This window comes from Hemicordylus capensis, chromosome 3, assembly GCF_027244095.1.
Source record: "Hemicordylus capensis ecotype Gifberg chromosome 3, rHemCap1.1.pri, whole genome shotgun sequence".
Taxonomy (NCBI): Eukaryota; Metazoa; Chordata; class Lepidosauria; order Squamata; family Cordylidae; genus Hemicordylus; species Hemicordylus capensis.
In genome coordinates this window covers 186,488,564-186,503,349 of record NC_069659.1, presented here as the reverse complement: position 1 = coordinate 186,503,349, position 14,786 = coordinate 186,488,564, and the positions used below count along the sequence as shown (strand labels likewise).

At 46.3% G+C, this 14,786-nt stretch overlaps 1 protein-coding gene across 1 annotated transcript in view; it reads left to right on the top strand.

The window, feature by feature from the left end:
• The first annotated feature begins 3,050 nt into the window (after window positions 1-3,050).
• The window catches only part of LOC128351417 (snaclec bitiscetin subunit beta-like), a 32,990-nt gene continuing 21,254 nt past the window's right edge, over window positions 3,051-14,786 (top strand). The window contains exon 1 of the mRNA XM_053310939.1: window positions 3,051-3,126. Within this exon, the coding sequence (XP_053166914.1) occupies window positions 3,068-3,126 (59 nt within the window). The 5' untranslated portion in view covers window positions 3,051-3,067. The remainder of the gene's footprint in view (window positions 3,127-14,786) is intronic.

Genomic DNA, 14,786 nt, shown 5'->3' with positions numbered 1-14,786 from the left:
TCCTCCTTATACTGTCATCAATGTACATGGGCAAAAGTTCCTTGCCACCAGGAGCATACAGTCTAAAGTTTGGCTTTGGAGAGAGAAGTGAGGAAGAGGAGGAATGGGAGAGGAAAGCATAAGGGGCATTCAATTCAAGCCGATGGAGCTGCCTCTACTGAGACATTACGCCAAAGGCTGCGCAGTAGAGGTGGGTTTTCAGGTATCATTGGAGGGATAGGAGACGAGGGGCCACATCTGAGTGGCTGTTCCAGACCCAAGGGTCAGCTAGAGGGAAGAGAAAGAGTTGTTTTAAAGAACAGGAGACCTTCAGGTGGCTCCTGAAGACAGAGAAGCTGGAAGAGCAAAAATCAACCTGACGAGGTGCAAGTTCACCGGGGGGGTACATAGCCATGGAGGGTTTTCAAGACAGAGAGGAGGAGTCTGTGCTGGGCATGGAAGGGGACTAGAAGTCTGTGCAGGGACTGACATGGTGGAGGACAGGCCCCTTCACCCTGTTTGTTTTCTCTCCTTCAAGGCCAAAGAGACCTCTGCAGCTGCCAGGAATGCTTACAAAGCTTCAAGGCACTGAGGGGACAATTGAGGCGGCTAAGGAGCAGACTGGCCAGGGTGGAAGCCACGATGGGGTTCATGGTTCCTCCAAGGGAGGTGGACGTTGCTGAGGAAGAAGGGGAAGGCAAATTAAAAGAGACAACTGTGCTACTATTTACATAAGTAGCAATAAAGTGCTGTGTATATATTTTTTAAAAATTAAATATTTGTTTTAATAGGATGTAGAGATAGAACAGCAATAAAACTTGCATATTTATTGTTTTTAAAAATAAAATGTTTTATTTTAAAGAAAATACATTTGTCTTGCTTTGAATATTCTTTGGGTAGAGTTGGGTAAAAAGGTCTTTGGGTCAAACTCAGCTACAGAAAAGACTCTCTTGGCCAGTCCACTCAGGGCCAAGAGATGTTTGAGAGGTTCAAGATGTAGCTCAAGATAGAGAGTTCCTTGCCAGGAGGCTCATACAGAGCTTGTCTGCCCCAACATGTATGGCTAGGAGGCTGGATTTTGGCCCTGAAGAGAGATCTGCCCCGTGTGGAAGAGGATGGAATGGTGATGCGGAAGAGGAAGCTTGATTTAGGGCAGGGCTGCACAACTCCAGCCCTCCAGCTGCTGTTTGGCTACAGTTCTCATCAACCCTGACTATTGGCTACTGCTACTACTGGGGACTATGGGAGCTGTAATCAAACAACAGCTGGAAGGCCCAAGTTCGAGGCCAAATGTTATTCTCCAGCCCTCTTATTTTCCACCAAGAGCCTAAGCAGCAGCTGGAGGCTTAGATCCAGGCGGAGTCAAACTGAGTGACTGATTTGGCCCTGGGGGAACAGCTAGGAGGTGGCACCTCCATTTCCTTTGCAGGAAGAAAAGCCGTTGGGGTGGCTCTCTGTAGAGCATGACAGGAAAGAACCAAAAAAGGCAGCCTTCATATCAGGCCACCTCCCAGGACCTTCCAGCCTTGCTTGTACTCTGCCAGAAGAACCCAAGGAGACCACCTTTATATCATGAGAACTCTGTATCAGACCTCCACCCAGGGCAATCCATCCCTGCTGATACATCAGGGAAAGAGAATGAAGAGGCCCCCTACATAGCAGGCCTCCTCCCAAATGCAGGATCAGCAATAAGATTAGACCTTTAGCTTCCAGGCTGTTTTTCTGCCGGAGAACAGAGGAGAAGGAAAGCCTGAAAGACAGCACTTGTCACTTGCAGATGTTAGATTTGATATGACAGTGAAATAAGACAGCAATGCAGGGACCACTGCATTAGCTACACAACTCAGTGGTCGAATGCCTGTCCTTGACCATCTCTAACAGCCCTTAAAGATGGTCAAGTGAAAGGATAAGAATATGTTTGCTCTTGAGGCTCTTTGTGCATGCACTGAGAAGAATCATTAGAATCAACAGAAGATGCTTTCTTAATGGGATACATTGGGCTGAGTGTTTGAACCTAGAACAACACATCACCATGGGATTCCTGTGCCCATGCATGGAGTAATGCAAAGAGGTGATGTTTCAGACAAATGGTGCGCCTGATTCAGATAGCTCAAGGCAACAAGCTTGATACTCTGGCAATGATTCAGGAATATCATCCAATCTTCAAGGTCAGTTTCCTTTTAAAAGTGAAGAGAGAGTTTCTGTAATCCTGACACCATTATTACATTTTATTAACATTATGCTAACTGGATGGTCATACATTGATTTTCTTAAAAGGATTCAATTTCCTGGCCAGAGTGACCAACATTTAGTCTACTAATTGTTTTAACTTAAGAGAAATAAACAGCTCCAGGAGATATGACTGTTTTGGATGCCCCTTAATAAAAATGGAACTACTTTTATAGAATTTCCTTATTTTGCAAGCACATTTAGCAAATAGTTTCTCTCTCTCTCTCTCTCTCTCTCTCTCTCTCTCTCTCTCTCTCTCTCTCTCTCTTTTCTTCTGATAGGGAATAGTTCATATCTGTATCAATATATGCCAGTTGGGTTGGGGAGCCAACAAATCAGCAGCTGAAAGTCCCTTGCTGTTGCCTAGCAACTAATACACATCCCTTTGCCTTGGCTCAGCAAAATTGCCAAATCAGATCTCAACACGGATATCACAAGCCACTGCACACCTAACCATGACAGTGCCTGCAACGAGGCAAGAAAGGATGCATCTTGTCAAGAGAAAGGAACACCACCTGCATTCAAGGGTGGAACTTGGGAGGGCACATGCAGGCACCACCTTGCAGGCAGGGCACATGCCCTAGGCACCACTGAGGAGGGGGCGCCACACCAGTCCCTGCCACCCCCACCCCATTGCCCACTGGCCCTGCCCCAGGGCCCCTCAGCCACTTGCCATCCTGCTTGCCTTGCCCTCTGGCTCTGGCCTAGGATCCGAGCGGCCTGCAAACTGCAGAGAGCTCTTCTTCTCTCCCTGCCTCTCAGCAGATTGGCAGGTGGGCGGGGCTTCCAGAGAGGCCTCCGTGTAGGCCTCCCTGAAGCCTGAACTTGGCATTCCCCAGCAAGCCAGGAAGGAGGCAGGATGGAAGAGTTCTCTGCAGCAGACTCTCTGCCCAGACCATCCAACACAGCTTTTGCAAGGTAGATGGTGAATTCCTTTTTGTGGTTACCCTCCCCCCCACCCCAGGTATATAGGGATCTGCTTGCCATAGGGCTTTGATATGGCGGGTGGGGGGAGACTGAGAAGTCTCTGAATATTTAATTTAAAACAGATTGAAAAATTTCTGGCTTTAAATTTCTGGCTTTTTACTACCTAAAAAGGCCTGTTGCTTGTTTCATGGCAGAAAATTACAAAAACTTCTGGAACAAACAATATTATATTCATTCATTCATGTATAAATGCACTTATGTTCAAGTTGTTTTGCAACCCAGAAGGTCTGAGTGAGAACTGTGAAGCATGTGTTGTGCTTTTATTTTATTTTATTTTTCTTGTGTGTGAACTGCTCTCCAATAACTCACAGGACTTCAGGGTACATCTGGCCAACATGTGAATGCAGAACCTCCATTCCAGAGGAGATGTGTGTTAAAGGGCTTTAAAAGCCTCATGTGAAAAACCTCCTGGAATCAAACTTTACTGAATTTGTTCAAGAATTCTGAGAAAACAAACATAGGCTCACACTGCATGGTTGAAAGTCTCCTTTGCTAATCTGCAGCGAGGAGGCCATTTTAATAATTAGTGTTTCTGGTGTGTTCTAGGCATTAAAAGTAGCACAAATATATAGTACTCAATGTATATCACTATATATTGTGAAGTGTCCGTGTGTGTATTCAGTGAAATGTATTTCCAGGCAGCATACTTATTTTGAAATATCAGACTTAAATCCTTGGGGGCCTGGGGTGCGTGGAGGCCCTGGACATCGAAGGGCTGGTGGCCCATTTTAAAATCTCATCTTGGCCCATTCCAACCTTGCTATGCCCCTGGCAGTCACTACACATGGGTTTCTGCACAACACCTGCACAGAAGAAACTTCCATGTAGAAAATGTGTCTCTTGTAAACTGACCTTGAATTTTCCATCCATGACTGGGATATCTGAGATGTAGAATCAATAATAAAAGAACAGCACACTGCTTGTGACAGGAAGGGGCAAATTACAACGATTTCTTAGTTGGGCAGGGGCTTGTTTTGGCCCTGGCAGAACTTGGCTGTCTGCTCCTGTTGAAAATTCCTCTATCTAGTGTGGCAAACTAATGTATCCTCCTCCCTCCTGGTGTCAAAGTAAGCACTAGTGTGGTGAATGCACATATACCCCATCATGAGCCAACAGTCATCATAAGACAAAGGCTGGCAGGAATCATTCACTGGTTTATAGACGCGCGCGCGCGCACACACACACACACACACCACCACCACCTTCTTCTTCCCCTATTTTGCTAGTGGCTATTTGGGCAGGTGATCCTCTAGTCTAGGACAAAGTCATGTTTTTTAAAAAGCATGATATGAGACAGAGAAAATGACACTTGGAATCCTCACATAACTCCTGACTCTTGTTCTAAGTCTTTTACAGAGATGGCTCATGTTTTCAGGTTTTGATCAACAACCATGCCTAGATGTTACAGTGTTCCTTTTAACAGGGATTTCCAGATATTGTTGACTACAAGTCCCATCATTCCTGTTTGGACAAGGGTGCAATTTCAGTGCTTGCCCTAGGCGCTATTTTCCTTAGATACGCCTCTGTCTGAAATTATCCAGCAGCTTACAATAGGTTTAGATCCAGCAGCCTGATCAGGAAGAAGGTGGAAGTTGCAACTAGGCACAGAACAGCAAAACAGTGTGATATTCAGTTGTTGTTTTTTTAAAGCACCACACAAGTTAAAGGCAGGCACTTTCCAAGTTTGGAATCCCACAAACCTTACAATCAGTTTGCTTGACAAATATTCAGATAAAGATAGAGCTGTTTAATAGAGAATTAAACAGCATGCGAGTGCCTATTTTATTCCTTGCCTCTCCCCCCACCCACCCTTCAGTTTTGCCAGCTTACAAGGTATTAAACTAACATTGTCTTTTTAAGGGATGTTTTGTCCACTTACTTTTGTGCCTGTTTTTTAAATTCAGGTCCCTTGCCAACAACTTTGCATTCTTCTGACTCCCTAGATGAGGAAAAAATCTAGACTTGGGTCTTGCAGAGGCCATTTGAGCATGTGTGATGGCCATTTTTGTTTTCAGCAGCCTTTTAATTTTAAAAAATGTCCACCACACACATGCTCAAATGTTCCCTGTGAGGTCCTATGACTCGCCAGGCCTCACAGAGGCCTTTTGAGCATGTGTGACAACCTCCAAAATGGCCACCACACTTATCCAAACAGGCCTGAAAATTAGCGCAAGTCAGGCTGCAGCAGTGATCTAAGAGGCCGGCAGGGGGAACCTTTGCAGACCAGCCCACATGGCCCTTAGAAAGCCCCCTGAAGGGGCTACAGATAATTTTTTTAAAAAATCCACAAATTGGAGAGGGGGTGGGGGGAAGCATAGCATTGGCATCACACCCAATGGTTCCTAGGGCACATGCCCTGGCTGCCCCCCTAGTTTTGCCTATGGGCACTGCACGGGTGAGCACACACTGCCGGGATGGGGGATAGGGCAGAATGAACAGCTTTCTAGCTGATCACCACCCAAACAAATTAAAGAAAACACTGAATAAATTAAAAGAGCAGGAAACGGGGGAGAGAGAGACACTCACTCAGGGGGAAAACAAATAGGGGTGTGCAATTTGGGAATTCGGTGATTTGGTTCAGGACCCAAACTGAATCACCCCTGTTCTGTTTTGTGCCCGAATATGGGCCACCTGAATCACCCTTGATTCGGTTCGGGTTCGGATTTAATCCGAATCTGAATCTGAATCGATTTGGGGGGTAAAAAAGGGGCCCAGGGGCAAGATTTTGGGGAGGGGTGGTAGTGCCCAATGGGTGGAGTCTACCACCCCAATTTCAGGGGAATTGGGCAAAGGGCTGATTTTGGGGAAATTTTTGAAATTTTAGTGACTTTGGGGCAGTTCGGGGGCATAGCATGGGATCTGGGCAGAAGGAGTGGGGTGGGGTGGTAGTGCCTAATGGGTGCAGGCTACCACCCCAATTTCAGGGGGATTGGGCAAAGGGCTGATTTTTGGTAAATTTCTGAGTTTTTCATGTCTTTGGGGCAGATTGGGGCAGATTGGGGCAGAAAGTGGGGACTGGGGCAGAATAGTGGGGTGGGGTGGTAGTGCCTAATGGGTGGAGGCTACCACCCCAATTTCAGGGGGATTGGACAAAGGGCTGATTTTTTGAGAATTTTTGAAGTTTTAGTGACTTTGGGGCAGTTTGGTTGCAGAAAGTGGCTCTGCCCCCAAAGAGTGTGGTGGGTGGTAGTGCCTAATGGGGGGAGGCTACCACCCCAATTTCAGGGGGATTGGGCAGAGGCCTGATTTTTTGGGAATATTTGAAGTTTTTGTGTCTTTGGGGCAGATTGGGGGCAGAAAGTGGATCTGCCCCAAAGGAGTGGGGTGGGCTGGTAGATAGTGCCTAATGGGTGGAGGCTACCACCCGTCACCAGTTTCAGAGTGATTGGGCAGAGGGGTGAATTTTGGTGAATTCTGAGGTTTGTCTTCATAAGGTGAAGTGTGCTAAATTGATTACTTTCTCATATTCATAGTAATTGAGAGTGTGAAAAACTCAGAAGTTTTTTCTGAGGTGTGAATTCTCATTCTATCATAGCAAATGAGATTTTTTTCAATTAGACAACTCTCATGACCCCACTTTCACTTTTCACACTCTCAATTACTATGAATATGAGGAAGTAATCAATTTAGCACACTTCACCTTATGAAGACAAAGTTGTTGAGTGTGTGTGTGTTTATGTATATAAGTTTTAGGATAATTAGGTTCCTTAGGTAAATGAAATAAGCACAATACCTACATTTTTAGGGTGAACTGAGAGTTTACACTGCATTTTTGCCTATTAAGTAACTGTTTTCTTAATAAGAAGAAAACAGTTACTTAAGAAAACTGTTTAGTTTTCTTCATTCGTATGTTAACAAACATGTATCTGGCCTAACTGCTAGCTATGCCACCCAAGAAAGCTAAGGATAAATCTGGTGGCAATCCTATTAGACCTCCTAGGTGGTCCTTGCCCTTCCACATATCATTCTCTCGGGATGAAGAGGATTTGGGTGAACTTAAGGCATTGATAGCACGTATAGAGACTCTTGAAAAAGCTCATAAGGAGTCTGACAAGGGGATGGTAGTGGGCATTCTGGTGATTTGTGTGATCTGATACCCAAGAAGCACACTCAGCCTTCAGACAAGGTTGAGCTAATGAAGTCCTTGTCTTCTAGGCTGGCTGTGCTTGAGCAGGGTGGTGGTGCTCCTGTGCCAGTTCCAGAAGGGGGTGCTGTGCCTTTGGATATCTATATCTATATCTATATCTATATCTATATCTATATCTATATCTATATCTATATCTATCTATCTATATATATATGAATGAACAGTTTCATAAAGAGTCCAGAAATTCCATTTTAAGGTATGTCTTGACCTATATAGTCAGAATCTACACTTGGAACTTGCTCAGGTTCCATACATCTGTCAAAAGTATTCACTGGAAAGTACCACCAAGTGTTGGGAGATGTTCTCAATGTTTTCATGCTGGGGCACAATTCATATGAAAGTACAGGTTGTGTATCCCTTATCCGGACATCTGAAATCCAGAATGCTCCAAAATCCGGACACCATGCCATAAGGGGGGAAAACCCCCGCCTCAGCTCACTTTAAAAATGCAGTCGTTGCCTTCCTCAGGGCCAGGGCCGTCCTGCCGCCACCTCCCTCAGGGTCAGGTCAGGCCGTCCTGCCGCCACCCACCCAGCCCCACCCCACCTCCACCGTTACCTCCTGCCAGGGGTGTAGCAAGGTTGGAGTGGGCCCAGAGACAAGATTTTAAACCCCCCCCGCCCTCACTGAAGCTCAGCTCATGAAGTAAAGAAATCTTAAACGAGGCTGAATAGTGGTAGCAAAAAGCAGATATAGATATAGATATAGATATAGATATAGATATAGATATAGATATAGATATAGATATAGATATAGATATAGATATAGATATAGATCACCTATGTGCCACAATAGAACATCATCCTACATTATTTTTAAAAAGGTTTTGTAAATTGTGGAGGGTGCAAGTCATTTAATGGTTCTAGAGAAAGACATGCTGTTCTGGTAGCTCCAGTCTTAACACACATCAATTTCGGAGGATGAATACAATTGAAGGGTGCATGGCTGGGGGAGTCAGTCATGTGACTTGCCTCTGAGGCCCCCCCCAGGCAGTGGGCCCCCAGATGACAGTCTCCCCTTGCCCTCTTATAGCTACGCCCCTGCCTCTTGCTTCCTCCGCTTGCCTCTTCAGCCATCCACCTCCTTGCTACCGCCTCCTCACTGCCGCCATTATTTCTCGCCGCTGGGACTCTCACACATTCTCGCAAGACTTCCACGTCGCATTCCAGACCCCCGTCTACCAGAATTATATGCCTGTATATAGAAGATTCCCAAATCCAGAAAAGTCAGAAATCCGGAACACTGCTGGTCCCAAGCAGTCCGGATAAGGAGTACTCGACCTGTAGTTACTTCTCTGAAGAATGTATGTTTGATGCTTCTTGGAGCTACGTCAGATGCATTTCAGTACCTTTGCCTTCTTCAGTGGTGTGATACAAAGAATTCTTTAATACAATCTACACAATAAAAACATTATTTCAAAAACATACTTTCACCATGGTATGGTTCTCAGTATAGCCCATGCATGTTCCTACTGGAGATGGCTGTATGGTCATATCCTTAATGTAATGCATTGAGGTTTATAGCCACTAGGGTTATCTATCAATTATACCCAAAAGTCTAATGTTCATACAAACATTCCTCCTTCATTCATGGACTCATATAGTTCTTTAACTGTATCATTCTTACTTACTGTGTGCTGATCATCTGTTGCTCCTGTATCTAACATAAATCACTCCCTTGGCATTGCAATTGGAAAAGTCGTAAATGTGATATTCTTGACCATTCGAAAGGTTCCTAAAATTTTTAGGTTTCTCGCACCTGTCAGTGATTTCCCATCCAATGTACCTTGTCTAATATTTCCTACAGCTCTCATATTACTGTGTACCAGGATATCCTCTAAATTTGAATTCCACTTATGTGCAAACATCAGCTGTTCGCTACACTTTGGGATATGTTGTAATAAGTGCCAATGCTTCCTGATGTGTGGGTGTCAAAAGTTATCAGAATAATCATCCTGCTTGTAACATTCTTTTGGATTTTGGGTTGCAACAATCTCTCTCTGTCTTCCTCTTTAGCCTTATAAAAGGCTTCTCAGGGTATCCCTTTTCAAAAAAATAAGTTTTAAGAACATTGGCCTGTTTGCAAAAGGATGTTAAGTCACTGCAGTGTCTTCCCAATCTTAACATTTGAGTATAAGGGAGATTCTCTTTAAGGAGGCCTGGATGGTAGCTATCATATTTCAACAAGAAATTGACATCTGTGGGTTTTCCGTATAGGTCCGTGACCAGAGTGGGTTTCAGCCCCTGCAGTCAGGGCCCGTGGATTGCCTCAGGATATGTTTTTGGATACAAAAGCCCAGCAACGTGGCCTTGGGGGCAGACTCGGAGCAGACTTGGAGTCAGATGTGAAATCCAACTCCACCTGGATGTTTGTCCTGCAGGTTCTTAAGGGTTCGAGTTGTAGCACTCTGCTTCTCACCCTTCCTTCTTCCTGCTTTTCTGCTGCCTCCTCCTTGCAAGAAAGTCTACCTGTGCACTCCAACCTGCAAGTTTATCCAACATACCAATGGATTGGGATCAGTAATACTAACTTCCTGTCCCTTTTCAGTCTCCTTGCTCCCTTCTCCCTCTCTTTAAATCTACATGTTGGTCATTTCTCAAAGTACAGCCTTAAGCTAATTCATTGGCAATTCAGACCTTAAGCTAAAATGCCTCTATGTGAGAATCTAATACTGTTAGTTAAGATTGTTATTGCCTCCTTGCCTTGTCTAATTAATCTTTTTGTTTTTCTGTACCGCTATAATCCCTAAATAAATCTGATTGCACTACATTTCCATCACCTCATTTTCCAAACCAGAACTTTGCACATATTTATTCTGTAATGAACTGTTCCACCTAGTAATGCTGATTCCCCATGTAAGCCCCCAAAGCCCGATTTGAGTGTACCCAGCACTCCAGAACAGTCTCATTAACAGTGGAGACTTGCACTCTTCTGCTGGTAAAGGCCTTTAACTTGGTTAATGTCCATGTCTTGTCTGCCATGTGGGCCAGTTATCCTATTTGGCTTGATGCCAATTATTTGTTGCAGGGTTTTGGTTTTGGTTTTAGAATTCCTAGTTTTGCTAGGCAGACAGCCTCCATGGCCCCTAACCTTAGATCTGTGATGGGCATGGAAGATGTTGTCAGGAGAAAGATTGCAAAGGAGGTTGCTGCTAGCAGAGTCCTGGGCCCCTTTGGGGCCCCACCTATCCCATGTCTTTGTATGTCCCCAGTCAGGGTGGTTCCTAAGAAGACCCCAGAGGAGTATCATGTCATTTATCATTTGTCCTTTCCAAAGGGCACTTTGGTGAATGACAGAAACTTTGTTCCTGTACATATCCTTGGACAAAGCTGTGCATGTTGTCCAGAGTTCTGGCCCAGGTGCATTGATGCCAAATATACACTGTCTACTTTTTGTCTCCTTCCTGTTCACCCCAACAATTTTAATTTGTTGGGTTTCGGTTTGATGGCCATTCTTACATTGACCAGGCATTGCCTATGGGGTGTTTAGTGACCTACTCTGCTGAGGCATAGGGCAGGATTCAACACTACTGCTCATTTTTTTGATGACTATTGATTTGTTGGTCCCGGTCCGGATCTGATGGCTGCTGCCAATGGTTGTTGGATCAGTTCATGGCTTTGAGTGGGGAATTGGGTGTCTCTTTGGCTGTGATGCCAGGTAGCCTCCTCACCAGGCTGCCAGGGGTATTACCAGGGACTAGGGGTGTGCATGGAACCAGCTGGTCTGTTTCGGTTTGAGTCCAGACCGGACACAAACTGGACTGGGCCAGTTTGGTTCGGCACCCCCTCAACCCCACCCTGGCCCAGTCCATTATATATAATGTTTGCGAACCCCGCTGGACCGGGCCAGTTCAGTCCATCACCCTGTCAATATCCCCCCTCCCATGTGGTTCAGTCCAGGGGGGTTCGCAAATGAGAGAGAGAGAGAGAGAGAGAGAGAGAGAGAGAGAGAGAGAGAGAGAGAGAGAGAAACCAGGGGGTTCATATAAAAACTTACTCCCTCTGGGGGAGTTGTTGGAGGCAGCGGGGGTGATGGTCTGTGGAGGTTCCGCCCTCCCACTGTCAGCCTCCCTTGATGCCCATACCGGCTGGCTGGCCAGTTCTTCAGCCCATTTGGGCCTGCTCCCTTCTGTGCGGCAGCCATTTTGGAGGTCACCGCACCTACACAAATGGCCTCTGCGTGACCGAACCAGTTCAACGTCAAACACGTTCAATGTAGAACCTGTTTGCCCATCCATACCAGGGACCTCACCTTTTTGGAGCTTTTCCTGATTGTTGTTGCAGTGTACCTATGGGCGGAGGAGTTTGCCAACTCTTTGGTTCATTTTTGGTGTGACAATCCGGTGGTGGTACATGTGATCAGTTCCCAGACCTCCAGGTCACCTAGGGTTATGGGGCTTCTGCAGGCCTTTGTCCTGCAATGCCTTCATATTAACATTCTTTACTGGGCACAGCATGTACTGGGGCTTCAGAATGACATAGCCAATGCCATTCAGGTTTCTTATTTTCAGGTAGGGCATTAGCACCAGAGGCCACCTTGGAGCCAGAGCAGTTGCTGGAAGTACTATGGAGCCTTGGCAGAGGCAGGTCATGCCATTGATGCTAGGGTTGTGTGTTTTGTGTTTTTTTCTGTTTTGTTTTTGGCCCGAATCCGAAACACCCCCATTTTGTTCTTTGTTTGAAACCAGCCAATCCGAAACACCCCAGTTTTGTTCTTTGTTCGAAATTGCAAAATCCGAATCTGAAACATTTTGGTTTTTTAAAAATGCCCCCGGGGAAAAACTAGTGGGTGGGGGTGGTAGTGCCCAATGGGTGGAAACTACCACCCAAATTTCAGAGGAATTGGGCAAAGGGCTGATATTTGGTGAATTTTTGAAGTACAGGATTTTTCCCATAGGGAAGAATGGAGGTTTCAACAAAAGTATAGCTTCATGTTGGGGGGAAAGGGGTGGCCCAGAGCCGAGTAGGGTGGGTGGTAGTGCCCAGTGGGGGCAAAGAAACAGCCAGAATTATTTCAATGGAATTGGGCAGAGGGCTGATTTTTAAAGATTTAATGGAGTTTACAAATCTTTCAAGTTCTTCCCCATAGGGAATGATGGAGGTTTCAGCAGCCCCATAACTTCACTTGTGAGGCACCGGGGTGGCCCAGAGCGAGTGGTGGTGTAGAGCACATAGGGTGCCAACCACCCCCATGGGTTGCTAACCTATGGGGTACTAGGTTCTGTTGTTTCTGAGATGTTTTTAGTGTAGATTCAGATTTTCGGGTAGCATGTGAGAGTGGATTCATGGCTTCTCATTGAAAATCTCATATGCTACCAGAGAATCTACACTCAGAACACCTCAGAAACAACAGAACCCAGCACCCTATGGGTTAGCAACCCATGGGGGTGGTTGGCACCCTATGTGCATTACACCACCACTCGCTCCCAGCCACCCCAGTGCCCTCCAGGTGGAGTTATGGGGCTGCTGAAACCTCCATTATTCCCTAAGGGGGAAAACTTTAAAGAAGCGTAAACTTCAACAATTTCTAAGAAATCAGCCCTTTGCCCTATTCCTTTGGAATCTGGGTTGCGGCAGGCACCCCTTCGGGCACTGCCACCCAACCCACTGTTTTGCCGCTCCGGTCCCCTTTTTGCCCCGAATCTGCCCCAAAGACATGTCAACTTCAGAAATTCTTTAAAAATCAGACCTTTTCCCAATTCATTTGGAATCTGGGTGGCAGCAGGCACCCATTGGGGCACTGCCACCTGAACCACTCTTCTGCCCCCAAAGCCCCCTTTCTGCCCCGAATCCACTCCAAATAACATCACACATCAACAACAGCAGAGCTTTGAGGGAAATCAGGCAGATTTCCAAAGGTCATGCATATCCACATCCCCGCCACCCGAAATGCAATTGATCTACACACAACAGTTTGAAACAACAACAATGAAATGCACACTGCCCCACTGGCCAGTGAGGGGAAATGCACACTGCCCCACTAGCCAATGAGGGTAAAATTTACCCTTAAATTTGCTTAAAAGGAATAAGGAGTCAATTGCCAGCTGATCAGCCCATGCTTTTGCTGGCCAATCTGCGGGCTGGAAGGGCTGGAAATTCAAACATCAAAAGTCAAAATGGAGACTGAAGGAGAAAGAATTTTTGCGATTGCAAAATGGAGTTCCAGAACAGTCGAAACAACAAAATGTTTTGTATCCGAAAGAGGGAACTTTTGTTTCGGCTACAAAATTTTCTGTTTTAAGCACTGGGTGTTTTGTGCACAAAACGTTTTGTATCCGAAACAAAACTCACATCCCTAATTGATACCTCTTTGGCTCCTAGGGGCTATTTTAGTAAGGCTTTGGCTTTTCAGGCTTTCGGATGACAGATGGGTCTTTAAGATATTTGGCCCATTTCCTCTGAGCACGTTAAGCAGTACCTCATTCAAAGCCAGCAGCACCTTGGCAGTTCATGTTGCAGTGATTTCCTTTGAATGCAAGAGGATGGGTTTGTCTGACCCCATGGTAGATTTCAGGATATGGCCAATGGTGGATGATTGGGGCCATGAGCACCTGCCACCTCCTGACAGGAGGCAGCCAATGATTCCTGAACTTTTGAGTTCTCTTCTTACTACTCTTCTTTATGCTTCTCCCCTTGGGATGTTGCCCTTTTTCGAGCCCCTGCACTGGTTTTTCTTGGGGGGGGGGTGGCTTCCCAGCCCCCTGGTGTTTTTCCCTGCAGGTGGCATTCAGTTAGGTCTTCTTGTTTGCAGTGCAGAGCAATGGTTCTCATGGACACTGGTGTATGAATTTTCCTACAGAGGTCTAAGATGAACCCATGTGGCTATGGGCAACTTATCCTGGTCTACCAGTTTGATGGTTCTTATCTTTGCCCTGTTTTAGCATTGCAGGCTTATCTGGAGCTTGGCCCTCCTGTTGTGAGCTGTCTTTTTGTCTACTCTGACGGAACGCCTTTTAGGGATGTGCACCGAACCAGCTGGCCCGGTTTGGTTCGAGGCTGGATCGGCCTCAAACCAAATCGGGCCAGTTCGGTCTGGCACCCCCCCTCAAATCCCCCCTGGTTCAGTTCAGTCCAGGGGGGTTCTCGAGCTTCACATTGTTAAAAAAAAACACCTTTACTCCCCTCGGGGGAGATCCTGGAGGTGGCAGCGGGGGTCCATGGAGGTTCCCCCTTCCCCCGCTGGCCTTCCTCATGCCCCCCTTGGCCGGTTCGGCTGCTCTTCTGCCAGTTTTCAGCCTTCACCTGATGACCTGGTGGACATTATGGAGCCCACACATCAGTGCACTTGGCCTCTGCGTGGCCAGGGCTCCATAATGGCTGCCGCGCTTCTGAGTGAAGGCCAAAAACCAGCTGAAGAGTGGCTGAACTGGCTGAGGGGGGCATGAGGAAGGCCAGCAGGGGGAAGGGAAACCTCCATGGACCCACCCACCCTGCCACCTCCAAGA